We start from the raw sequence: 27,776 nt of genomic DNA, 5'->3' as shown, positions 1-27,776 counted from the left end.
AGAGGAATATGTATGCTGCATCTTTCATTGGCCCTACAAAACCACCCCTCACTCAAGGCCTTCTTGTTAGAGAGCCAACAGATCTGCGTATTGGCCAAGAATAAAAGGAAGGACACAGGTCATGATTTAGGTGCATCATTTCCTCAATTATGTGTCTGCCCCCTCCCTTCATTTTGAATATCAGCCTGTGTCTACCATCTGTTTTACCAGGACAAAGATCCTTTGTCTCTCTTTTCATTGCTCACTTACATATGTTCCCCTCCTTTCTTCCCTCCCCTTCTTTCTCTATTCAAACCTGGTTTTGGGCTGCAGCTCTCCCATCACCTCTCCCGCCCATCCTCTGTCAGGAAGACATGGGACGGACACCACCTTCTCGGGCACACACTGGCTCTCTCAGTGTGTCATTGGACACAGCAATACCCACCAGGGGGGCCTCAGCAGCTTGTGGGGCTGGACTTTCACTGCAGGGTGAGCAAGACACCACTTCAATGTTATGTGGTTTCACCTTGAAATTACTTAGGTCCTGACTGAGGAACTACTGGAATTTCTCATTGCACTAATGAACAGCTGGGTTTGGGGAATGTTCCTTCTGGTTCCCATGCTCTAGCCATTTGTATGACTTGTGTATCAAGCAGACACTGAGGGGCAAACCATCATACACTGTGCTGGAACCAGAGTAGGTCAGAGACATTCATCATCTGGGCCCCTGTTCTGCTCAGAGTTTGCGCTCAGCTCCCCCTGCAGTCCCTGTCACTGTGTCACTCGCAGCACAGTAGTACACAGCCGAATCTGACGCTTGCACTGAGGACTTCTCCAAGTGGAAGGATTTGGATTTGCTGTCATAGGTGGCTTCAAAACCTTTGTGACTTCCCGTCTCCTTGTCCCTCAAGGCTTTCAGGAGGAGCTGTGGACTTTCTCTGGGATATTGGACATACCAGAACAGAGTGGGGGTCCATGTTGTTGAATAAGTACAGTTTATAGTCAAGGACTTCCTTTCAGGAATGGTCACTGGGCCTTCCATCTGGGTCACTGAGTCTCCATGGGTTCGTCCTGGGGAAAAAGAAAAGAGACCTGTGTTACCTTGGGCATAAATCTCCTGGATAAAATTATAGTTATAGGTTTTGCTGTCACAATAGATGAAACAATCCAAATACTAAGAGGCATTTTACTTACCAAGCATCAAGAGTACCACAGTCACGAAGCCTGGAGAAGAGTTCATCTCTAGAGTGTCACCTAGATAATGTGCTTCATTCTTAGCAGGAAGAAGCATTGGAGAGACAGAGCAATGATCAGTGGAAGCTCACATTTCTCAGGAAAGGTGTTTGTGTTAGGAAGCTGCACCCCCTGCTGGACGGGGACTGAAAAAAAGTGCATGGTGGCCAGAGTCCTCCCAGAGTCAGCAAGATGTCTTTGTCCCTGACTTTATGAGGCACATGTCAGTCTTCAGGTGGCACTTGGAAATCTGAACAGCAGCAATCCTGACCTCTCAGGTCTACTTTCTTCTTAGGACACTACCTGATGTGGAAGTTCTTTAACAGAACATCCCAGCACGTTTCTGTAGCTGAGAGGATAACAATCTCTAAAGCATTAAATACAGTACTTTATGCTTTCACGTATCCATTGTGAGCCAGTCTAATATCTACTGACTCCCAGAAAATAGTTGGGGTTGAATACAGAGAAAGTAATAAGAAGTGAAGTTACTGAGAGATTCTGTGTTTTTCACCAATGTACCCCAATATTTAGAACACTGACTGTTCTTTTTTAAGCACTTACTGAATATTTCTTAAACAAAAATAATTAACATGTGGAGTTTAATTAAAACACAGTGTTTACTTGGTCCTAAAATATTACCAATGTAAGGAATACTATCTTTTCAATAAAAGTTTTTCAAAAGAAAAGTCACACTATTTTATAGTCAAATATTTTAGTAGTCAAATATAATTGATTTTCTAAATCATTAAAAAGTGAAAAATAAGAGTTCTACAGAGAAGAAACATCATAAATGAAGTTGTTGAATCCCTACAGAATGCTCTGAGATTCTTATTCCCTCACTGTTTTGTTGACTCTTATATGTGTAAGGTGACTCTTTTATGTGAATTAGGCAACAAATACTAACTCTATACTCTTAAGAGGGTTTAACCTGAAGGATGCTTTTCTATTATTATTTTAGAGAGAGTGTGTGAGTGGGGGAGAGGGGCAGAAGTAGAGAAAGAGAATCTTCAGCAGACTCTGATATGGGACTCGATTCCACAACCCTGGGATCACAACCTGAACTGAAATCAAGAGTCAGACGCTCGACCAACTGAGCCATGCAGGTGCCCCAAGGATGGTTTCTAATACCATCTATTTGTCACATTTTGTTGGCAAGCTTTAATCAAATATTTTTTCCCCACAAGGTAAGGAATCAGGATTATCATGATAAAGTTTTGTAGATGGACACATCTGTAACTCTGTAAACTTTTATCTCTAGACACATAGACAGAAGCTTAGCTCAGGCTGTTCTCTGGAGGCCACTCTCCACGGATTCACATCAAGGAGCTTCATGAGTCCAGAGACTACATGGGAATGTTTTCCCAGATGCAGAGGGAAGTAAGAAATTCAGGCCTGGATACTTTTTGTGTTCACACATCCCTTTTCTTCTCCTCCACCTTCCAAATCACATTGTCAGAACGTGCCTCAAAACTCTGCTAGAAGGCGTTCAGGACAAGCAGCATTAATTCCTCTATTCAGATATAGAGGAAGATTGCCAGATAGGTTGGGATGATGCTGGCTTCAAAATAAGCAGTATACCACATGGATTCAGAAAGCCATCATCCATAACTTTTTAAAAAAACATAGTTTTAGGCCAATGAAAACCTACAGGAGAAATATTTTATATTTGGGGTCACACAAGAAGACTTGCACAACATGGAGGGAAGATACATAGTACATTTGCATCTTTATGGCTTTATTAAGGTGTAATTTTCATAAAAATAAACTGTACAAATTTAAAGTAAACAATTCTATAAGATTTGGCAAACGTATGTATTTGTGAAGTCATGACCACAATTGTACTGAACATATGCATCACCTCAAAAGTTGCCTCATGAACCTTTGTAATCCTTCTTTCAACCCTCTCCCTCCTGCCTCCAGGCAACACTTCTGTCATGAATTAGTTGGCATCTTTTATAATTTTGTATGATGGAATCACATGTACTCTTTTGTCTGGCTTCTTCTCAGCATAATTATCTTGAGATTCTCCCATGGTTATAATTATCAAGAGTTTGTTGCTTTTTGTTGCTATGTAGTATCCCATCATAGGCCTATAAAACAATTTGTCTATTCACCTGCTGATGACCATAAGATTAGCCCCAGTGGGGCTATTACAAATAAAGCTGCTATGAACATTTGTGTAAAAGATTTTTTTTAATTTTATATTTTATTTTTAAAAATTTATATCCAAATTGGTTAGCATATAGTACAACAATGATTTCAGGAGGAGATTCCTTAATGCCCCTGACCCATTTAGCCCATCCCCCCTCCCACAACCCCTTCAGTAACCTTCAGTTTGTTCTCCATATTTATGAGTCACTTCTGTTTGTCTCCCTCCCTGTTTTTATATTATTTTTGTTTCCCTTCCCTTATGTTCATCTGTTTTGTCTCTTAAAGTCCTCATATGAGGGAAGTCATATGATTTTTGTCTTTCTCTGACTGACTAATTTTACTTAGCATAATACCCTCCAGTTCCATCCATGTAGTTGCAAATGGCAAGATTTCATTCATTTGATTGCCGAGTAGTACTCCATTGTATATATATACCACATCTTCTTTAGCCATTCCTCCATCGATGGACATTTGGGCTCTTTCCACACTTTGGCTATTGTCGATAGTGCTGCTATAAACAAGGGAGTGTCCCTTTTAAACAGCACACCTGTATCCTGTGGATAAATGCCTAGTAGTGCAATTGCTGGGTCATAGGGTAGTTCTATTTTTAGTTTTTTTGAGGAACCTCCATACTGTTTTCCAGAGTGGCTGCACTAGCTTGCCTTCCCACCAACAATGCAAAAGAGATCCTCTTTCTCCATATCCTCGCCAACATCTGTTGTTGCCTGAGCTGTTAATGTTAGCCATTCTGACAGGTGTAAAGTGGCGTCTTATTGTGGTTTTGATTTGTATTTCCCTGATGATGAGTGATGTGGAGCATTTTTTCATGTGTCGGTTGGCCATCTGGATGTCTTCTTTGTAGAAGTATCTATTCATGTCTTTTGCCAATTTCTTCACTGGATTATTTGTTTTTTGGGTGTTGAGTTTGATAAGTTCTTTATAGATTTTGGATACCAACCCTTTATCGGATATGTCGTTTGCAAATGTCTTCTCCCATTCTGTCGGTTGCCTTTTAGTTTTGCTGATTGTTTCCTTCACTGTGCAGAAGCTTTTTATTTTGATGAGGTCCCAGTAATTCATTTTTGCTTTTGTTTCCCTTGCCTCGGGAGACATGTTGAATAACAACTTGCTGTGGCCAAGGTCAAAGAGGTTTTTGCCTGCTTTCTCCTCGAGGATTTTGATGGTTTCCTGTCTTACATTTAGGTCTTTCATCCATTTTGAGTTTATTTTTGTGTCTGGTGTAAGAAAGTGGTCCAGGTTCATTCTTCTGCATGTCACTGTCCAGTTTTCCCACACCAGGCTGAAGAGACTGTCTTTATTCCATTGGATATTCTTTCCTGCTTTGTCAAAGATTGGTTGGCCATATGTTTGCAGGTCAATTTCTGGGTTCTCTGTTCTGTTCCATTGATCTGAGTGTCTGTTCTTGTGCCTGTACCATACTGTCTTGATGATTACAACTTTGTAGTATAGCTTGAATTCTGGGATTGTGATGCCTCCCGCTTTGGTTTTCTTTTTCAAGATTGCTTTGGCTATTTGGGATCTTTTTTGGTTCCATGCAAATTTTAGGATTGTTTGTCCTAGTTCTGTGAAGAATGCTGGTGTTATTTTGATAGGATTGCATTGACTGTGTAGATTGCTTTGGGTAGTATCGACATTTTAACAATATTTGTTCTTCCTATCCAGGAGCATGGAATCCTTTTCCATTTCTTTGTGTCTTCTTCAATTTCTTTCATCAGCTTTCTATAGTTTTCAGTGTATAGATATTTCACCTCTTTGGTTAGATTTATTCCTAGGTATTTTATGGTTGTTTGTGCAACTGTAAATGGGATCGATTCCTTGATTTCTCTTTCTTTCGCTTCATTGTTGATGTATAGGAATGCCACCAATTTCTGTGCATTGATTTTATATCCTCCAACTTTGCTGAATTCATGAATCAATTCTAGCATTTTTTCAGTGGAATCTTTAGGGTTATCCATGTAGCATATCATGACATCTGCAAAGAGTGAAAGTTTGACCTCTTCCTCACTGATCTGGATGCCTTTTATTTCTTTGTGTTGTCTGATTGCAGAGGCTAAGACTTCCAATACTATGTTGAGTAACAGTGGCAAGAGTGGACATCCCTGTCTTGTTCCTGACCTTAGGGGGAAAGCTCTCAGTTTTTCCCCATTGAGGATGATATTAGCATTGGGTTGTTCATATACTGCTTTTATGATCTTGAGGTATGCTCCTTGTATCCCTACTTTCTTGAGGGTTTTATCAAGAAAGGATTCTGTATTTTGTCAAATGCTTTTTCTGCATCTATTGAGAGGATCAGGTGGTTCTTGTCCTTTCTTTTATTCATGTGATGAATCATATTAATTGTTTTGCGGATATTGAACCAGCCCTGCATCCCAGGTATAAATCCCGCTTGGTCGTGGTGAATAATTTTTTTAATGTATTGTTGGATCCGGTTGGCTAATATCTTGTTGAGGATTTTTGCATCCATGTTCATCAGGGAAATTGGTCTATGGTTCTCCTTTTTAGTGGGGTCTCTGTCTGGTTTTGGAATCAAGGTAATGCTGGCTTCACAGAAAGAGTTTGGAAGCTTTCCTTCCATTTCTATTTTTTGGAACAGCTTCAAGAGAATAGGTGTTAACTCTTCCTTAAATGTTTGGTAGAATTCCCCTGGAAAGCCATCTGGCCCTGGACTCGTTTTTTTCAGAGATTTTTGATTACTAATTTTATTTCTTTACTGGTTATGGGTCTGTTTAAATTTTCTATTTCTTCCTGTTTCAGTTTTGGTAGTGTATATGTTTCTTGGAATTTGTCCATTTCTTCCAGATTGCCCGTTTTATTGGCATATAATTGCTCATAATATTCTCTTATTATTGTTTTTGTTTCTGTTGTGTTGGTTGTGATCAGTCCTCTTTCATTCTTGATTTTATTTGGGTCTTTTCTTTTTCTTCTTGACCAAACTGGTAGTGGTTTATCAATTTTGTTAGTTCTTTCCAAGAACCAGCTTCTGGTTTCATTGATCTGTTCTACTGGGGTTTTTTTTTTTTTTTCAATAGCATTAATTTCTGCTCTAATCTTTATTATTTCCTGTCTTCTGCTGGTTTTGGGTTTTATTTGCTGTTCTTTTTCCAGCTCCTTAAGGTGTAAGGTTAGGTTGTGTATCTGAGATCTTTCTTCCTTCTTTAGGAAGGCCTGGATTGCTGTATACTTTCCTCTTATGACTACCTTTGCTGCATCCCAGAGGTTTTGAGTTGTGGTGTTATCATTTTCATTGACTTCCGTATGCTTTTTAATTTCCTCTTTAACAGCTTGGTTAGCCCATTCATTCTTTAGCAGGATGTTCTTCAGTCTCCAAGTATTTGTTTCCTTTCCAAATTTTTCTTGTGGTTGATTTCGAGTTTCATAGCATTGTGGTCTGAAAATATGTATGTATGATCTTGATCTTTTTGTACTTACTTAGGGCTGATTTGTGTCCTAGTATATGGTCTAATCTGGAGAACGTTCCATGTGCACTGGAGAAGAATGTACATTCTACTGCTTTAGGTTGAAATGTTCTGAATATATCTGTTAAGTCCATCTGATCCAATGTGTCATTCAAAGCCATCGTTTCCTTGTTGATTTTTTATTAGATGATCTGTCCATTGTTGTGAGTAGGGTGTTGAAGTCTCCTACTATTATGGTACTACTATTGACAAGTTTCTTTATGTTTGTGATTAATCGACTTTATATATTTGGGTGCTCTCATATTGGAGCATAAATATTTACAATTATTAGGTCTTCTTGGTGGATAGACCCCTTGATTATGATATAATGCCCTTCTACATCTCTTGATACAGTCTTTATTTTAAAGTCTAGATTGTGCGATATAAGTATGGCTTCTCTGGCTTTCTTTTGTTGACTATTAGCATGATAGATGGTTCCCATTCCCTTATTTTCAATCTGAAGGTGTCTTTAGGTCTAAAGTGGGTCTCTTGTAAACAGCATATTGATGGATCGTGTTTTCTTATCCACTCTGTTACCCTGTGCCTTTTGATTCGATTGTTGAGTCCATTGACGTTTAGAGCAAGTACTAAAAGATATGAATTTATTACCATTATGTTGCTTGTAGAGTTGGAGTTTCTGGTGGTGTTCTCTGGTCCTTTCTAGTCTTTGTTGCTTTCGGTCTTTTTTTTTTTTTTTTTTTTTTTTTATCTTTTCTCCCCTCAGAGAGTCCCTCTTAAAATTTCTTGCAGGGCTCGTTTAGTGGTCACAAACTCCTTTAATTTATGTTTGTCTGGGAAACTTTTTATCTCTCCTTCTATTTTGAATGACAGCCTTGCTGGATAAAGAATTCGTGGCTGCATTTTTTTCTGATTCAGCACATTGTATATATCCTGCCACTCCTTTCTGGCCTGCCAAGTTTCTGTGGATAGGTCTGCTGAACCTTATTTGTCTTCCCTTGTAGGTTAGGGACTTTTTTTTCCCTTGCTGCTTTCATGACTCTCTCCTTGCCTGAGTATTTTGTGAATTTGACTATGATATGCCTTGTTGGTGGCCGGTTTTTGTTGAATCTAATGGGCGTCCTCTGTGCTTCCTGGATTTTGATGTCTGTGTCTTTCCCCAGGTTAGGAAAGTTTTCCACTATGATTTGCTCACATAACCCTTCTACCCCTATTTCTCTCTCTTCCTCTTCTGGGACCCCTATGATTGTGATGTTGTTCCTTTTTAATGAGTAACTGATTTCTCTGATTCTTAAATCATGCTCTTTTGCCTTCATCTATCTCTTTTTTTCTGCTTCATTATTCTCTATAAGTTTGTTCTCTATATCACTGATTCTCTGTTGTGCCTCATCCATCCTTGCCACCACGGCATCCATCCTGATTGCATCCCAGTTATAGCATATTTAATTTCATTCTGGCTATTTTTTACTTCTTTTATCTCTGAAGAAAGGGGTTCTAATCTATTTTCAACTTCAGCTAGTATTCTTATTATCATGATTCTAAATTTTGGTTCAGACATCTTGCTTCTATCTGTGTTGGTTAAATCCCTGACTGTCGTTTCTTCGTGCTCTTTCTTTTGGGGTGAAATCCTTCGTTTTGTAATTTTGAAGGGAGAAAAGGAATTAATGAGGAAGAAAAATTGAAATTAAAAAGAAAATTAAAAATTTTTAAATATTAAAATTAAAAATTAAACACACACACACACACACAAGTCGAATAAATGATGCTAGATCCTAGGTGTGTTTTGGTCTGGGTGTTGAAAGTGGTTTGAGAGATTAGAGGAAAAAAAAGGGGGGGGAGAAAAAAAGGAAATCATTTGAGAATTTGAAAAATGAATACACTGAAGTAGACTAAAATGAGATGATGGGGGTAAATAGAATTTGAAAAAATATACACAAAAGTAAAGAATAGAGTAGAAAAATTAAAGAAAAATATTTTAATAAAAATTAAAAATAAATATGAATTTTTTTCTTTTTCTGTATTTAAGAAAAAACAAAAGAAATGAAAAAGAAAAAAATATAAAAAAAGAAATCATTTGAAAATTTGAAAAAGTGAATACACTGTAGTAGACTAAAATAAAGTGATGGAAGTAAAACAGAATTTGAAAAAATTTACATTAAACAAAAAATACAGTAATAAAAATTAAATAAAAATATTTTCATAGAAATTGAAAGTATAAGTGAAATTTTTCTCTTTCTGCATTCAAGAAAAAGAAAAGAAATGAAAAAGAGCAAAAAGAAAAAGAAAAAAAGGAAATTGAAAATTTGAAAAGGTGAATACACTGAAGTAGACTAAAATAGAATGATGGAAGTAAAAATTTGAAAAAAACTTACACAAAAGTAAAAAATATAGTAATAAAAATTAGAGAAAAATATTTTTAATAAAAATGAATTTTTTCTTTTTCTGTATTCAAGAAAAAGAAAAGAATTGTAAAAGAGAAAAAGAAAAAAGAAAAAAAAAGAAAGAAAATTGAATAGATGAACCTGCTAACAGATTGAAGTAGGACTGAAATTGCTTCATTTTCCCCTAGAGGTCAGTCCGTGTAGCTCTTTATAGTCCATAGATTAAGTCGCAGAGAGGTTCGTGTTCTTGAGCCAATTTGGCCCAGTTGGGCAGGGCTCGGTGTAATAGCTCTGCTCTCCACTAGATGGCGCTGCTAGACTACTGGGGTGGGTTGTTGCGGTGCTCATCGGTGCGCATGCGCATGCGCCGGAGCGGTGAAAAATGGCGCCACCCAGCCACCCAGTCTGTTCTCCCGGATCAGCAGTCGTGCACCGGTCCTCCGTCTTCAGCTCTCATCCACTCCCCGCTTTTTCACTCTCCGTGACCAGGCCCCAGGCAGTACCTCTCTCCTGAGTTTTGTCTCAGATGCGGCTCTTTTCCCTGGCCCCTTACTTCTGACGGACTGTGGCTTTGACCCGTTCTGCCCCTCTGCAGGAGGGTCTCACCGAGCAATGGCCGAATGAGCAATGGCTGAATGCCGGCTGCACCCAGGAACGCTTGCTGGACCTTGCTGCTGCTGGTGCCCCAAGACTTTGGCCAGGTGCCAGCCCGCCCCAGAAAAAGTTCGTGAGATAGTGTAGCAGCAGCTTTTCAGGGATTATGGAAAATCACAACACACATCTGGTACCAGGCTTCACCCTTAACGACCTTGTTCCAGCACCAGCGAATGTGGCTGTTTTCTGGGGTCTGCTGGGACCAGGTGGCTTCAACCGTCTCTACCAAATGTCCTTCCAGCAGTGGAACCGCTTTTCCCGGTGTGGCCCGTGAGAACCTCCCGGACCCCACTCTGTTCCTGAGGATTCGCCCTTCCCACCAGAGCACTGCCAGGTAGGGAGCTGCAGAGTTGCAGCCTTTGCGCTCCCCTTGCTTACAGTCTTAATGGCATTTAAACCCTCTCCTTTCTCCTTTCTCCCTTTTTAGTTTAGTCCCTGCGGCTATTTCCAATTTTCCACTTTCTCTCCAGCTGCTTTTGGGGAGGGGTGCTTTTCCCATATTCTCCCCCCATCCCCAGTCTCCGTCCTCTCTCCGCCCGCAAAAGCAGTTCCCTACCTTCCACAGCTTCTCTCTCCCCAAGTTCACCACTACGCGCCATGTACCTGCTGACTTCTGTGGTTCAGGTTGTGCAGATTGTTGTGTTAATCCTCCAATCAGTTTTCTAAGTGTGTAGGATGGTTTAGTGTTGGTCTGGCTGTATTTCACGGACGTGAGACACACAAAAAAACTTCCATGCTGTTCCACCATCTTGGTTCCTCCTCATAAAAGATTTTTTTATTGACATATGCTTTCATTTCTCTTGGGTCAATATCTGGGAGTAGAATGGCTGGATCATATGGTAAGTGTATATTTGACTTTGTTAAACCAATTTGTTCTTGTAGTTTTTTTTTGTAGATTCCCTTGCATTTTCTGCTCAGTTATGCTGTCTGTTAATGAAGATAAGTTCACTTCTTCCTTTCCAAACTGTATGTCTTTTGTTTCTTCCACATGCCTTATTACATTTGCGAACCTCTAATTCAATATTAAATACAAGTGGTGAGAGCCAAACTTTTTCCCTTATTTCCAAAACAAGGAGAAAGCATTTGGCTTTCACCATCAAGTATGACATTTGATGGGGGTATCTTGTTGAACCCCTTTTTTAAGTTGAGGAAATTCCCATCAGTTCCCAATTCACTGGGAGTTTCAATCAGGAATGGATCTAAATTTGGTCAAATGCTTTTTCTGTATTTAATGAGATTACCCTCATAAAAAAAGCTTGTCAATCTCTTAGGATACGTTATTGATAAATTGTCACGACAAAATATTAAGGAAAATGTTACTCTCCCATTTTGTAAATAATGGAATGAAGTTCAAAAGTATCAAGAAAGTTCATGGCAGAGCTAACAGTTTTGAACACAGAAGTCTAGCAAAAACCTGTTCGGTGTTTTTGCCACTATACATTGCTTTCAGAGAAATCTGAAAGACTAGAGGGTGGCAAAATGACTTCTTCCCAAACCTTTCGAATATTTTAAGACAGTCTTTAATAAGTTATTTAGGCAAGTGAAACTAATAAAGCAAATTAAATAATTGCAGGTTTGGCTCTTTTACCAAAAGAGGAAAGAAAATCTTTTATAAAGGATACTCAAACTGGTGTTCAGGAGCTGACCCCTGTATAGGGGCCTCACCATTCCATTCAGAGCAATTATTAGATACCTGCTTTAAGCAATGCACCGTAGTAGGCGTGACAAACTCTTCTAGAGTTTTGTGAACCATTGGGATACTGGAGTTTCATTCATGACTAGTGATTACTCTCTCTCTGGTCCTTGAAACTTGCTTGTGATAATGCAGTCTAAGGGCATAGTTGTTCCAATTAACCAGTATAAATGTTTCTAAATTTTTTTATTGTTTTATTTTAAATGTTTTTTTTTTATTTTTGAGAGAGAGAACATGTGGGGGGTGGGTGCAGAGAGAGATGGGGACAGAGGATCCAAAGCAGGCTCCGCACTGACAGCAGAGAGCCCAATGTGGGGCTCGAACTCACAAACTGTGAGATCATGACCTGAGATGAAGTCAGACATTCAAACTGACTGAGCCACCCAGACACACCATCTCTCAAAAAATTTCAAATAAAATTGCCTTATGATCCACAAATTCCACTTCTGGTATACATTCAAAAATTGGAAGAATTTCACTATAAACCCCAAACATTGAGACATTTATAAATTCCTGTTTCCACCAAAAGGAAAGTTTTGCTTTGGAAGACCCAAAGGTGCAGCAAAAGATGGCTATGGATAAAGAAAATGTGGTATGACATACACTGAAATATTATTCAACCTAAAAAAGGATAGAAATTCTGACACATATTGCAACATGGGTGAACCTTGAAGACATTATGTAAAATGAAAGTCACATAATGACCAATACTGCATAATTCCACTTCTAGGAGGTGTCCAAAATAGTCATACTCATGGAAAGAGAAAGTAGAATGGTAGTTCCCAAGGACTGTAGGGATGGAGCTATTGTTTAATGAGTACAAATATTCAGTTTTTCAAGATGAAAAGATTTCTGGAAATGGATAGTGGTGCTTGTTGAACAACAATGTAAATGTATTTCATACCACTGAATTGTACACTTAAAAATTGTTAAACTGGTAAAAATGTATGTTACAATGGTAAAATTTTATAATTAAAATTTTTTAAAGAGATTCTTGTTAAGATTTCTATCCTACCCATCTGCTTTCCACGCAAATATAAAAGAGTGTTACAATGCAAGACCAATTATCAACCATCCATTACCATTCGAATGTGAAGGCACTGGGGAAATGAGGTTAGAGATGGAAGGAGGAAAATGGAGAGAAGGAGTGGTGTTGGACTGTGGAACATTGATCAAACAAAGAGGGCTCAGAAGTGTGCAATCTGAGCCACATGCTGGGAAAAATGCCTTTGAAAAAGTTTTGAAGTAAAGGGTGGGAACAGACAAAGAGGATAATTCACACCCTGCTACTTCACAGGGTCCCCCCTACGAGCCACTAATCATGATCATTTGCAGATAACAGTGTTGGGAAGCAGGTAAACCTCCAGAATGCAAATCGAGGACATAAATGCTAGGCGTGTTAATAAGATGGGATGACCAATAGTACAGACATATGTCACAGAGTAGGCACCTTGGAAAATACATGTAAGTACAGTTGACTCACAGTAAACAAACCTAATTAAACCATGTCATTAAGCAGAATAAACCAGCGTGACATAAAACAAAAAAAGGAAAACCACAGAAACATTCCATGGCCTTCCATATTCTAAATAATGGCTGTAACATAATATATATTCGAGATATACTTACTGAATAAAATTCACCTGAAAATCCAACAATTCACACACATTTTTACTGATTTTTGAGTCAAATGTTTCAGAATTTACTTAGCCAATTCTCACAGCTGAATCTAATTGCAAAATGGCAAATTGTTTATCGTGGCTTTTCTAGTTTTAAATAAACACTTTCAACACAAATTTTCAGGGGTAAGGATGTTTTTGATGCATGATAATTCTTATCTAGAGAGGTATTTTCTTAGAGTCAGGTTTTCCCTCTAACCCTCCATCTGAGCTGCCCTAGCCTTAGCCACTTCCTGTGTAGGATAGAATTCCCTGCCTTGACCCCTACAACAGGTGGATGTATCAACAAGAGCTCTGGGGTTTGGGTACACCTCCCTCCAGCATGCCTCTCACTGTGGGCTCCTGAGTGCACAGAAATACACTGCAGAGTCCTCCAGCTGTGAAGCTGAGATGACAAGATGGATGGATTTTCTTGCCTTCTGGAAATTCAATGAGTAGCGACCTTCTGTGGCATTTTGTTGGTTGTAAGAATCCTGACGAACAAGGAAAATCATCTCCCCGAGGCTGGGCTGCTTGTACCACAATAGACTATAATTTGGATCGCTGGTGTCATATGTGCATTCCAGGATGACAGCCTCCTTCTCCTGTACTAACATCGCTGGTGGGGCTTGAGTTACCTTTTGGGAAATACTGGATCCTGAAGAAAAAAACATGGGATCAGAGTTTCAGAATAAGTCATCTGGCACAAGGAAATCATGTTTTACACACTATTATCCCTCCCTTCCAAGGTACCCCCAAGACACCACTTATGTCCCCTGTTTTTAGGTCGTACAGGAGGAACATTACAATGGAGGCCATCCTTACCCAGCCACATCGAAGCCATTACCACCTTCAGAAGGCTGGACAGAAACATGTTTGAGTTTTTCCACAAGATGGGAAATGTCTTCTTCAATTTCAGAGCTCGGCACCGTGAGGGGAGCCTGCCAGGGTGAGGGAAGGATGGCTGGGTATGTGCTACTGTTGCCCCAGAACAGGAAATAGAGGTTTCCTGTAGCAAGTTGTGTGGGTCATGTCACACTTCTCTCTGTACCAGCTGAGAGTCTCATTATCCAGACTTCTTTTTGCATTCAGTGACTCTAATGTGTAAACAGTCACATCTGAAAATGAATGAGTAAAATTTTATATTGAAATGAGGATTGATGGTTTAACTATAATATGTTCATTCATTGCATCTGTGATGAAAGTGGGTGGGAGGCACTTACTTAAAAATATGACAACTAAGGGTCACTTTGGGAACACATATACTAAAATTAGAATAATACAGAGAAAATTAGCATGGCCTGTGTGCAAGAATGATGTGAAAATTCATGAAGTATTCTATATTTTTAAAAATACTACATGTAATGTATTATGGAAACATCATAAGATATAAGAATCATGAAAAAAGATGTAAGAATCATGTATGCTCACACTATGTTATTTCACATAAGATAGAAATAAATCACTTTATGGTAAGAAGGCAAAATGTTTAGACTAACTGTAGCTCTTTCAATCTACCTATTAGTATGCCAGTATTCTTCCTCACTGTCAATGTCTGTTCAGATGCCTTTCTTGGGGCCAAAGGCTGAAAAATCTAATCACTTTTTGCTGAAAGGTTTAAACTGAAGCCCTCAGATAATAGATCCTGTCACCGAGGTCTCCTTCTTACATTGTTTAGTTTCAACATCTCAGCTCTGTTTCAGAAAGGCCAGAATAGACATCAGAGTTTGTTCATTAATTATCAAATATTTAAATTTATATTTTTCTCATTACCTCAGTTGAACCACAGTAAGCCCCTGTACTTTGTATGCTCACTTCTGAAAAGAATATACCCTAGGTGACACCATACACCTCCACAAGACTATTGACCATACGATGATTGATTGTGATAAGACTTTCTCTGTGTGCACAGATTAAAAGTAAGGTTGTGTCCTAAGGATATTTTTCAACATCATGGCAAACAGCAAAGATCCATTGCCTCTTACTGTTGACTTCCTGATACAGTAGCAAAGACTTAACATCCTTGTCTCAAAATCATTATAGTTTCAGCTAAATTGGTCGAAGCATCTTCAGAATTTGTACTGCAGTCTCCATAAAATATGATAGAACCACATAGAGTACAACTGTCAGGCTCTCTAAGTGATAGACTATAACTCTCTATAAACACCTAATGTTTTTCTACCATTGGCAGAGTAAATGTGAAATATTATTAATTTCTACTCCTATTACTCAACTCTAACACATTTCTCAATGAAGGGAGCCTCATGATTGCACTTATGTCATTCAAGAAGTGTCCATATCCAGGGTAAATCTGTCAGACACTCTGAGACCAGATTCTGAATTAATAGAATTTTAATAATCTTATCTTAAACATTGAAAGAGACAATACCAGACTGGTCATGCAATTACCACTCCAGAATCCTTTATAAAATTCAATCACTTAGCAGAAGCAACATTAATTCAAGTGGCTGAACTAATGGATATCTTTTGGGCATGTCAGTTTCCAAAAAAAATTATGTAGTCAGTGTCAGTCAATATGCTTTTAAAGTATTCACACCTTCCAAACACTATAAAGACAGTGAGATTCCTTAACTTTCTTTTATTGACCCTTTCACATAGCTCATGTATCTTATAAGAAAGGAACAGCAAATACATGAATTATTGATGTCTTCGTGTTGTTAAAAAGAAATTTTATCATAATGATGAAAGATCATGATACAAAAGACACTGTAGAAGCAAGGGAAAAATGCCTGAGCAGGCCATCATGCTACACATACGTTTCCAACTAAGGTCCTTATGTGAGCACCTCTTTTTTTTTTTTTATTTTTTAATGTTTATTTATTTTTGAGACAGAGAGAGATACAGCATGAACGGGGAAGGGTCAGAGAGAGAGGGAGACAGGACCTGAAACAGGCTCCAGGCTCTGAGCTGTCAGCACAGAGCCTGACGTGGGGCTCGAACTCACGGACCATGAGATCATGACCTGAGCTGAAGTCGGACGCTTAACCAACTGAGCCACCAAGGCACCCCGAGCACCTCTTAAAAAACATAAAGACCAATCCATGGAAAAGTTTAATAATTCCAATTTGGTTGCAGAATATTTGGCACTAAGCTTGATAACGAGTCCCACATCAGGTGAGCTCAGGCCCCGCTTCTGGTAAAACACAAGTCCTGGGTGAGCCCTGCTTCTCTCTCTCTCTCCCTCCCTCTCCTTCTTTCTCTCTACCCCCCCCCCTTCCCAACTTGCACCCTCTCTCTCCCTAAAAAAAAAAAAAGGCTATGGTTAGTAATGTTTAATTCAATCAAATGTGAAGTTGACTCAGGGAGGTTTGGAACAAGTTGTCTCTACATTAACCATTAGTCCAAATGCCTTTGTGTGCACTGCACTAACGAGGTGGCTAATAAGTGCATATAAAATGTTTCCCATATGCCTCAGAAAGAATGGTTTTAATTATAATGATAACACAAAATTACAAGTCCAAGAATACATTTAATTATCTTAAAACCACAGAGCTTTATTAAGAAAGGAAGACATATAAATGGAAAGAAACAGAATGCTCTGAAACAAATAATCAGATATACGCATTAAGGACTTTTATTTTTCACAATCAATTTATACATTTAATTCCGTCATAAAAATTAGATTAAAAGTATGTTTAAGTAGCAGAATTCATCTTTCCTTCTTTCTTTAAAAAACATCTACGGATAGCCCATTATATGAAAAAGTTTGTGCTAGGTACTGCGAATACAGCAGTGAATGAAATACAAAATTCTGTCTTCTAAATTCTATGAGAGAGTAATTGTGAACAGATACTTAGAGAATTTTGTAAATGAGAATAGATTTCTGAGTTTTATCTTAAGTTCATATTGTCAAGTCATTCCCTATCTTAATTTCTCTCAAACACACAAATAATAGACACCATCACTGGGCTCTAAAGGAAAACCCATGCCACATTTTCTGAAAGAGAAAGTGATCAAATCACATATATGGCTGTCAAATTTTGCCCCAAATACAGAGGAAGAAAATTAGTATGAAACTGTACTTAATTAAAATATTTCACAGAGCTATTGTAAAGCAGATGTTAAATAAAACATTAAAAATAAAATAAAGTAGATGTTAGAGGTGAAAACATGATGGAAGGAATGCTCAAATCAAATTATATTAAGTGAAAAAATCATGTTCCTAATCAGAATACGATTTTTTTAAGACTAAAATGAATATTAGCAATAATATCCGATTATAGAAGTATGACTTTCATATTTTTCACTTTATGTATTTCTATATTTGACATGTAATGTTGTAAAATCAGAAAAATAATAAATGCTGCTTGGAAACACAACATTTAAATGCCCATCTCATCCAAAGTAAGGACTGAAATATTAGTACTAAGGGGTTATTTATGGGAAAGGCATCTGAATAGCATATGTAAACTCACATTTAAAGCCTGAATTTCAAAATAAAACCTTACTAACTCCCTTCAAGAATTCCATTGAGCAGCAATCATCCAAGAAAATGTTCTAACCCTGTCTGGGTCATATCAATCCCAGTTGTCTTAAGTTATGCTTTAATGTCTAACACATTAGCTTCCACCTGCAGGCAAACAATAGCACAAACGATCTACTTGAAGTTCTGTGTCAAAGGACAGGGGTTGCCCAGTCACAGGTTTGGGTGCAGGCAGCAGGTGTCTGGGACGCAATGTGCACTTGCTGCACAGAAGTAGACAGCTGAGTCTGCAGGCTGGGCGGCTGCGATGTGCAGGGACAGATGCTTGGCCGTCTTATTCAGTAACACAGTGAGTCTTTGGTCTTCTTTTTTGGCCACACTTGAACGAATGTCTATAATGAGCTGGGGACCTTTTCCAAGTTCTTGCTTATACCAAGGGAAGTAGTTTGAGGCACTGTCTGAGTAACTACAGGTGATAACACAGCTGTTTCCCTCCTGGACACTCAGGGTGGAAGGACTCTGCTCCACATTCTCTCCTCGGCTGAGCCCTGTGCAGAAAGAAAAGGTCAGAGAAAGGAGAGCAGTTCCCGCGTTATTATGCTTCAGAATTCCCCTTTTCTCCACTACCTGGAGGAAACCTGAGGAAAGCCAGTCTTGACTGCTGAAGACTATCCACTCATTACTCTGTTTCTCATAAACACTCAACTCACAGTGCAGCGGCAGCCACAAGAGCATGATGAAAGCCCCCTCGGATGTCCTCATGGTTCCTCCCACTTACAATTACGATCACTTTCAGACTTGCCACCTCCAGCCAGCACAGCTACTTCTAGTACCGGCCCGCCCTTCTTTCCTGCATCAGTCAGAGTGGTTTCCCACGTGTCCACCAGCCAATAAGAAGACGACTGTGCTTCTGCCAGACCTACTCATGCAGATGCTCTACCATGGACCCTCCGCCTGGTCTGCGGCAGCTCAGGTGCACCCTCCTGTGGTCACGTCTGTACTGAACTCACTGGGAAAAACCTTCTTCCCCTACCCCGAGCCTCTGAGGGACTCAGACGCATAATGGCAGCAATACGTCAAACAAATTACATCCTAGACCAGAGACTAGATGCACAGGAAGAATGTAAACATTAAGATTTATACCTCTGCACACTACTGAGTCACTGTTAAGTTCAAAAGAGTAGATCCTGTTGCCGTTTATTCAATGATGGGCCTCGTGTACATGTTTGAAACGAGGAAGGAATCATGATTCACTGTCTTAAACAAAGAACATAGAAAACCTTCCCTTTCTGCCAAATCTACCAGCCTCATTTGTCTGTTATGGAGAAAAACTTTCCTAAAAGGAACATGCAAGCCAAAGATTAGAGTAAAAGAGAATATCATTTGATATTTCAAATAAGATAACTTTTATCTCAGTCGCTGCTTGTCCGAGCTGTCTGGCCCATGACCTTGCTACTCCCAGAGGACTGACAGTACCAACAGTCAGATGTGGAATCTTCCCTCAGTAAGATGACTGTGACAAAAAGTAGAAGACCAAATTTCAATCATAAGGGAGCAGGGAGATAACTTCCATCACTTACTTATTAATATTTCAACTATAGGAAACAGTTTGACCAAAGATTAGATTAATTTGCATAAAGAAATCTGACATGCTATTAAGAAATCTATTTGAATGTTATGTGTCTTATATTCTGCAAAGTATTGAAAGACAGACTAGACGTACTGAGCAAACATCAAGCTGCACGCTCAGAAAATATAACCACATATGACTTTATCCTTGAACTGATTTCATTTTCTCAAATCAAGATAGATGGCATGTCTTAAAATGCAATTACCAACTCATGGATTCAGTAGAATTCCTTCTAAAGTATTAGCCAACTATTGTGTCATCCTTCCGCTTCCTGGTCATCACTGGTTCACATTCCATACTCTGTTATTTTTCTCCTAAACTCCTCTACAGTGTTCTCTCCCCAAATTCATTGATAAAGTTCTCTGGACCTATGAGTTTCCAGAATTATTGCCCTCTGTCTAAACCCTTTCTCATCCACTTGAATGTCTTGGAATTTTCTGATGACCTCTGTGAGAATAAATCCACGGAAGTCTAAATCTTGCATGTGCTCAGGAATAGTACCAACAGGAAACAGGCCCTAAAGAATTGATCAGAAGAAATGGTTTCTGGGAAACTAAGACCACTTCATTTCCAAAAGTGGAAGCTCCTTTCTATGATTCATACTCACTGATCCTCTGAAATGAAAAGAATAAAGCTAATCTTCCTTCCATATCTCCCATCCTTCAGGTTTAAAGACAGCTATGGTGAAGAACATCAACTCAATATGTAAATATATGGGTATATATAAAATGTGCTTTTATGTATGTAAACCTTCTTGATTTGGGGAATCTTTCATTCTCTCACCCATTCCCCATAAAATGAGAATTCTCAAAGTCTTCCCTGGTCAAATTTCCCTTTTCTCGGATCTAGACACTGAGGTCAATATAGGCACTTTTGAGGTGTGACACACAGAACTGAATGTGATGTTCTGAATGTGAGCATTCATACGAATAATGTTCTTCCATGTATTGACTATAACACAGATAGATACAGCCATCTCTTGGACAAAATTCCCAACTCCATGATTATTTCAGAGAATATTGCTTTACTTCTTGTCAGAGTGTTGGCCTAGAAAACCTTCATCAAACACCTTCATGGACTCCCAGCTCCAGAAGTCTTCCAAATCCAGTGATCTTTTTTTGTAGACAATGTGTGAGTCATGCTCATTATACTCATCCTGACTTCAAGGGATACCCATCTGGGGTAATAAATATATTTGCTACTTGGGGCAAGTCCTTAGAAATGCATGTAGGTGTTCAGATGACACTATCACCTTCGGTTCCCTCCTCCAGAAACCAGTGAGTGGAGGATGGGCCTGCAGATATAACAACAGTGGCTCAGCCTTAGTCTCCTTTCCTGCCCACGGTGTCAGATATTTACACAAATTACAGCTCTCCATTCAGGCGATCAAACTGTTGGACCATGGCGTTCACAGACCCAAACTACAGAGATCTAAGTGGCTGGACTTGCATTAGATACTTTCTCTTTACCCAGGAGAATGCTCATGCAGCAAGAAGGCAGGGGAAGGAAATGAGCAAACTGGTTTCTTTCTCTCCCAGCTCTTTGACTACCTAATTGTTCCATACTGTACCCTTGGATACAGCCTCTGTTTTGTAAAATGAAGTGGACTAAAAAACCCTTTTGAAGGGGCTCTTCCAGCTTTAAATTTGTTTCATACTATATAACACAGCAAATATTTATTGAGGACTGGCTGAGAGCAGTGTGGACTTGTGTGAGTGTGGAGTTAAATTGCATGCATTGTGGAACCCCAAGATTATCCACAACCGTATGTGATCTCATAGGTCTGAGACTTCTCCTAACCAACACTGGGACCTCTTCAGAAGCAGAGACACAGTCCCCAGGATGAGATCCTATCTGGGTTTTCATTTCTTCCACGAGATCAATAATGAATCAAGGGGAACTAAATCCATACAAAAATGGAATCAAATGGGACTTTATTCACTGAGTGTAAAGACCATCATAAGCAGTGAGATCCAGGTGGCTCCATGGGTAAGCACGGTGTTCTTTTGGAGACCTATTTCTTATATAAATCTATTACATATCATACATATATATCATATGAAGAAAAGAAAATCTCCGCAACTGAGAGAGGCTGGAGGAGGTGGATGAGCTTACTAACATGGAAAGCAAGAAGCACTTTTTTTTTAATTTTTTTTTTAATTTTTTTTTCAACGTTTATTTATTTTTGGGACAGAGAGAGACAGAGCATGAACGGGCGAGGGGCAGAGAGAGAGGGAGACACAGAATCGGAAACAGGCTCCAGGCTCTGAGCCATCAGCCCAGAGCCCGACGCGGGGCTCGAACTCACAGACTGCAAGATCGTGACCTGGCTGAAGTCGGACGCTTAACCGACTGCGCCACCCAGGCGCCCCTAATTTTTTTTTTTTTACATTTATTTTTGAGAAACAGAGTGAGACAAAGCGTGAACGGGGGAGGGGCAGAGAGAGTAGGAGACACAGAATCTGAAGCAGACTCCAGGCTCTGAGCAAGCGGTCAGCACAGAGCCTGATGCGGGGCTCGAACCCACGAACTGTGAGATCATGACCTGAGCCGAAGTCGGACGCTCAACTGACTGAGCCACCCAGGCGCCCCAAGAAGCACTTTTTAAAACAGCCTAACTACTTTCTGGATTCTGGCTTTCTCCTTGAAGATTTAGTATGGAGGTTCAAAATTTCCAGCCAGGGCTGCTTATATAATTTTTAAGATTGATTCAAAAGGAAAATTTGAGATCTTCATTCACACTTGATCTTAGCCAAAAGGCTGAGAAGCAATTGAGATCTTTATTCCAAAAGGAGGCTCATTAGGTAATGTTTCTAGTAGAACCATTTTTCTAAAATGCTTTAACTCTTCATTTCATGTCTCTGAATTTAATTTTTTAAAGGTTTTCATTTTTTTCAGCTATTTTAGGGTTCAATGAAAACTTAGGAAGCACGTACTGAGGTTTCTATTCCACCTTCTGCCCCCACACACACACGGCCTCTCCCATTATCAACTTCCCCATGGCAGTGGTGTACCTTTCACAATGGATGAACCTATGTTGACACATTGTATCACCCAAAGTCCTCAGTTTACCAAGGGTTCACTCTTGGTGTTACACATTTTATGGTTTTGAACAAATATACAATGGCATGTATCCACCACTGTAGTATCATAGTGAGTAGGTTCACTACACTAAATATTCTCTGTGCTCTGCTCACCCCTCCTGCTCCCCTCAACCCTTGGAAACCACAATCTTTTTTTTTTCAATATATGAAATTTATTGTCAAATTGGTTTCCATACAACACCCAGTGCTCATCCCAAAAGGTGCACTCCTCAATACCCATCACCCACCCTCCCCTCCCTCCCACCCCCCATCAACCCTCAGTTTGTTCTCAGTTTTTAAGAGTCTCTTATGCTTTGGCTCTCTCCCACTCTAACCTCTTTTTTTTTTTCCTTCCCCTCCCCCATGGGTTTCTGTTAAGTTTCTCAGGATCCACATAAGAGTGAAACCATATGGTATCTGTCTTTCTCTGTATGGCTTATTTCACTTAGCATCACACTCTCCAGTTCCATCCATGTTGCTACAAAGGGCCATATTTCGTTCTTTCTCATTGCCACGTAGTACTCCATTGTGTCTATAAACCACAATTTCTTTATCCATTCATCAGTTGATGGACATTTAGGCTTTTTCCATATTTTGGCTATTGTTGAGAGTGGTGCTATAAACATTGGGGTACAAGTGCCCCTATGCATCAGTACTCCTGTATCCCTTGGGTAAATTCCTAGCAATGCTATTGCTGGGTCATAGGGTAGGTCTATTTTTAATTTTCTGAGGAACCTCCACACTGCTTTCCAGAGCGGCTGCACCAATTTGCATTCCCACCAACAGTGCAAGAGGGTTCCCGTTTCTCCACATCCTCTCCAGCATCTATAGTCTCCTGATTTGTTCATTTTGGCCACTCTGACTGGCGTGAGGTGATATCTGAGTGTGGTTTTGATTTGTATTTCCCTGATGAGGAGCGACGTTGAGCATCTTTTCATGTGGCCATCCGGATGTCTTCTTTAGAGAAGTGTCTATTCATGTTTTCTGCCCATTTCTTCATTGGGTTATTTGTTTTTCAGGTGTGGAGTTTGGTGAGCTCTTTATAGATTTTGGATACTAGCCCTTTGTTCGATATGTCATGTGCAAATATCTTTTCCCATTCCGTTGGTTGCCTTTTAGTTTTGTTGGTTGTTTCCTTTGCTGTGCAGAAGCTTTTTATCTTCATAAGGTCCCAGTAATTCATTTTTGCTTTTAATTCCCTTGCCTTTGGGGATGTGTCGAGTAAGAGATTGCTACGGCTGAGGTCAGAGAGGTCTTTTCCTGCTTTCTCCTCTAGGGTTTTGATGGTTTCCTGTCTCACATTCAGGTCCTTTATCCATTTTGAGTTTATTTTTGTGATTGGTGTGAGAAAGTGGTCTAGTTTCAACCTTCTGCATGTTTCTGTCCAGTTCTCCCAGCACCATTTGTTAAAGAGACTGTCTTTTTTCCATTGGATGTTCCTTCCTGCTTTGTCAAAGGTGAGTTGGCCATACGTTTGTGGGTCTAGTTCTGGGGTTTCTATTCTATTCCATGGGTCTATGTGTCTGTTTTTGTGCCAATACCATGCTGTCTTGATGATGACAGCTTTGTAGTAGAGGCTAAAGTCTGGGATTGTGATGCCTCCTGCTTTGGTCTTCTTCCTCAAAATTACTTTGGCTATTCGGGGCCTTTTGTGGTTCCATATGAATTTTAGGATTGCTTGCTCTAGTTTCGAGAAGAATGCTGGTGCAATTTTGATTGGGATTGCATTGAATGTGTAGATAACTTTGGGTAGTATTGACATTTTGACAATATTTATTCTTCCAATCCATGAGCAGGGAATGTCTTTCCATTTCTTTATATCTTCTTCAATTACCTTCATAAGCTTTCTATAGTTTTCAGCATACAGATCTTTTACATCTTTGGTTAGATTTTTTCCTAGGTATTTTATGCTTCTTGGTGTAATTGTGAATGGGATCAGTTTCTTTATTTGTCTTTCTGTTGCTTCGTTGTTAGTGTATAAGAATGCAACTGATTTCTGTACATTGATTTTGTATCCTGCAACTTTGCTGAATTCATGTATCAGTTCTAGCAGACTTTTGGTGGAGTCTGTCGGATTTTCCATGTATAGTATCATGTCATCTGCAAAAAGCGAAAGCTTGACTTCATCTTTGCCAATTTTGATGCCTTTGATTTCCTTTTGTTGTCTGATTGCTGATGTTAGAACTTCCAACACTATGTTAAACAACAGCGGTGAGAGTGGGTATCCCTGTCATGTTCCTGATCTCAGGGAAAAAGCTCTGTTTTTCCCCATTGAGGATGATGTTAGCTGGGAATCCACAATCTTTTTACTGTCTCCACAGTTTTGCCTTTTCCAGAATGTCATGTAGTTGGAATCATAACATATGTAGCCTTTTCAGATTGGCTTCTTTCACTTACTAAAATGCATATAAGTTTCCCCTATCTCTTCATGGCTTGATAGCTCTGAATTATATTTTTATAATTTTTAGCACTGAACATATTCCATTGGTTGGATATACCACCATTTATCTACCCATTTGCCTATTCAAAGACATGATGCTACTTCCAAATTTTGGCCATTATGGATGAAACTGCTATAAAACACCTGTATACAGGTTAGTGTGTGGACATAAGTTTTCAAACTCTTTGGTTAGATACTCAGGAAGGCCATTGCTGGGTCATATGGTAAGAGTATGTTTAGTTGTGTAAGAAACTGCCAAACTGTTTTATTGAAATGGCCATGTATATACTTCCATTTTGTAGTAATTTACCAACAAAATTTACTATACCCTTTTACAACATGTCAAAGCCGCAGGTAGTCCAAAGCACGCACAGGCACAACAGGGGGTCCCGCCCACTGCCCAGCTCACACACAGCCTGCTGTGACAGAGAACCTGAGCCTGCATGTGTTTGCATGCTGTGTCCTGCTGCCCGTGGACCTCCTCTGCTCATGCATATGTTCCACCCTCTAACGGGACTTCACTTACAAAACACCAGTACAAAGATAAAATTATTTTAATTTCAAGACAGTGATGGCAGAGCATTAAAACAAGGCCAGGGCTCCTTCTGAGAGTCAAAGTGCTGTGGAATTGCACAGGTCACGTGCTCTAGAAGCTGGCTCTGCACCCAGTTTCTGGGAGTCTGCCCATTTATGTCCACCATAATTGTCAAGGTCCTGGTCCTTCCTAGCAACGCCCTTTCATCAACATAAAAAACAGTGCAAGCTGGAATTCAGTTTGTGTTTTAATTATTCCACATGCAAGTTTGAACTATGAGTTTGGAGTCAGAAGTCTTTGTCTCTGCCTACAACAGAGAAGAGTTTCTTTTAGAGTAGTTTGGGAAGATTTATACTTCATTTCTCTAATGGTGAATGATGCTACAAAATCATGAGTAATACATTCACTCAAAACACAAGGAAAAGCAATGGATTTCAATGGAACAGAAGGAAAATTTCCATGAGCTCTTCTACCCAAGGTGCTATTTAGAAATGACAGTTGGGGGGCGCCTGGGTGGCGCAGTTGGTTAAGCGTCCGACTTCAGCCAGGTCACGATCTCGCGGTCCGGGAGTTCGAGCCCCGCGTCGGGCTCTGGGCTGATGGCTCAGAGCCTGGAGCCTGTTTCCGATTCTGTGTCTCCCTCTCTCTCTGCCCCTCGCCCGTTCATGCTCTGTCTCTCTTTGTCCCAAAGATAAATAAACGTTGACAAAAAAAAAATTAAAAAAAAAAAAAAAAAAAGAAATGACAGTTGGGTACTTTCGTCAGTGATATATATAAACACATTGTAAAAACTGATCATTAGAAATCCTTTTGTGATTCTGAAGACTCTTCTACATCAGGTAGCTAGCAGATAAGCTCTCATGTCACCTCAGATGCTCTAATTTAGGAATAATATGACCTCAACCAAGTCACTTTTGCTTTAAAATCCTCACCTTATTCGTGCATAAAATAAAAGTACTTATTACAGGGCATTATCTTACCAAAATAGAAAATAATTGTAATAAGTTAAGTAGAGTGGTTGAACTTCAATAAAAATTGTTTTATTATATTTGTATTTCCAGGAGTGTAAAAGCCGAATACAAACTTTAAAAAACATTACACACGTTCTGTATTATTTTCTTTGAAAAAAAAAACCATGTGCAGGTAACTGAAAAATTTAGTCATCTCTTAGTCATATGGTCATGGTTGATGACCATATATGTTTTCAAGCCTTTTCCCTCTGAGTAATTTACATATAATTTATATGCTAGCTGCCAGGAGATATGTTTCAACTGGGCATTGGATATTGGCATCTCCGTCAACTACTCCAATGGTTCCATGGTAGAGCTTTTTACCTGGAAAGGGCTTTCTGGGAAGAAAAAGGGCAAGAAAAGCAAAAGTGAAATGACAGCCCTGATGGGTATACTTTTAGGAGGGTAAAAAGTACTGTAGCGTAAGTATGAAAATGTGCAAAAACTCCTGTGTGGGCAAATAAGTGCCTGCCCCATGAAGAGCTGGGGCCACGAGCCCAGCTGCAGTTTGGGGACAGGCTGCAGAGCAGCAGGGAGCACTGTGCCTGCACCGCACACAGGTAGGTGGCTGAGTCTTCCTGCTGGGAGGCCCTGATGTGCAGGCTGCTGTGCCGGTCCTTAGTGTTCACCGTGCAGTTCAACCTCCCATCCTGCTTCATCCCTGAAGCGATGTAAAACAGCCGGGTGAGGCCGCCGCCCCCGGGGTTCTGTCGGAACCACTGCACGCTGTTCACCGAGCTGGAAAAATTGCACCTCAGGGTAGAGCTGGCTCCCTCCTGGAGGCTCAGGGCTGCAGGTGTCTGCTCCACGTCCATCCCTCTCACCCCTGCTTGGAAAGACAAAACCAAACACAAAAGAAGTCACTGCAGAGCCACTGAGGCAGTTTTCAAACCCATAAAGTATTCCCGGGAACACCCGCTGAGGGTGTAGACCCTGCAGGAGCTCTGTGCCAGCTCCCCCTCCACTGCGGGCTGTGAACCTCCCCTGCCCCCGTCTGGGACGCCCCCACTCACAGCAAACCTGCAGCCACAGAAGCCCCAGCAGGGCTCCCCGCTGTCTCTTCATGACTTCTTGTCTGGTCGCTGATGTGCCTTCACCCCTACTCTGAAGAGTGTAGAGTCTTGGGTCAGAGAAGTTGTGTTGTCAACAGTCACCACGTCCCTCCAGAATCACTGAGCACCAATCACACCTGAACCCTGTCAGTCCCGGAACTGAAACTCCACCCACAGCGGCCCAAGAGACTGCAGAGCAATCTATCCAAAACTGTGCTTGCCAACAGAGCAGGGAGGTAGGGACGATATTTCCAATATGTGAAGTTATAAGAGTTTTTTTTTTTTCCCTGAAAATACTTTTTGTAAGAAATTTGTGGATTAGAGGAAAGTGGATAATATTTCTGTATAAGTCAGTGTCTCAGTGGGTTACACAGAACCTTGAAAAATCACAGGGAAGAG

General features: G+C 39.9%; 1 non-coding gene, 1 pseudogene and 3 gene segments (V, D, J or C); 1 reads left to right on the top strand and 4 right to left on the bottom strand.

Annotated features, from left to right (window-relative positions):
- Nucleotides 1-713: 713 nt before the first annotated feature.
- LOC124508790 (T cell receptor alpha variable 9-2-like) lies at nt 714-1,320 on the bottom strand. The segment is given in 2 exon segments: nt 714-1,050; nt 1,174-1,320. Coding segments are annotated over 2 exon segments (432 nt in total).
- An 11,782-nt stretch (nt 1,321-13,102) lies between these two features.
- On the bottom strand, nt 13,103-14,199 carry LOC124508799 (T cell receptor alpha variable 14/delta variable 4-like). The segment is given in 2 exon segments: nt 13,103-13,841; nt 14,009-14,199. Coding segments are annotated over 2 exon segments (357 nt in total).
- Nucleotides 14,200-14,425: 226 nt separating this feature from the next.
- On the top strand, nt 14,426-14,531 carry LOC124508991 (U6 spliceosomal RNA). The gene has a single exon (XR_006961357.1). It is a non-coding gene; the product is annotated as a U6 spliceosomal RNA (small nuclear RNA).
- A 7,359-nt stretch (nt 14,532-21,890) lies between these two features.
- On the bottom strand, nt 21,891-22,029 carry LOC124509050 (uncharacterized; annotated as a pseudogene).
- A 4,437-nt stretch (nt 22,030-26,466) lies between these two features.
- Nucleotides 26,467-27,495, bottom strand: LOC124508778 (T cell receptor alpha variable 22-like). The segment is given in 2 exon segments: nt 26,467-27,151; nt 27,339-27,495. Coding segments are annotated over 2 exon segments (558 nt in total).
- Between the last annotated feature and the right edge of the window lie 281 nt (nt 27,496-27,776).

The sequence above is a fragment of the Lynx rufus genome, unplaced genomic scaffold (genome assembly GCF_022079265.1).
Source record: "Lynx rufus isolate CCGP_SWC_20201006 ecotype Redwood Valley unplaced genomic scaffold, mLynRuf1.p SCAF_13, whole genome shotgun sequence".
Lineage (NCBI taxonomy): Eukaryota > Metazoa > Chordata > Mammalia > Carnivora > Felidae > Lynx > Lynx rufus.
Note: the sequence above shows the minus strand (reverse complement) of the source record. Positions and strands in the feature narration are given on the sequence as shown.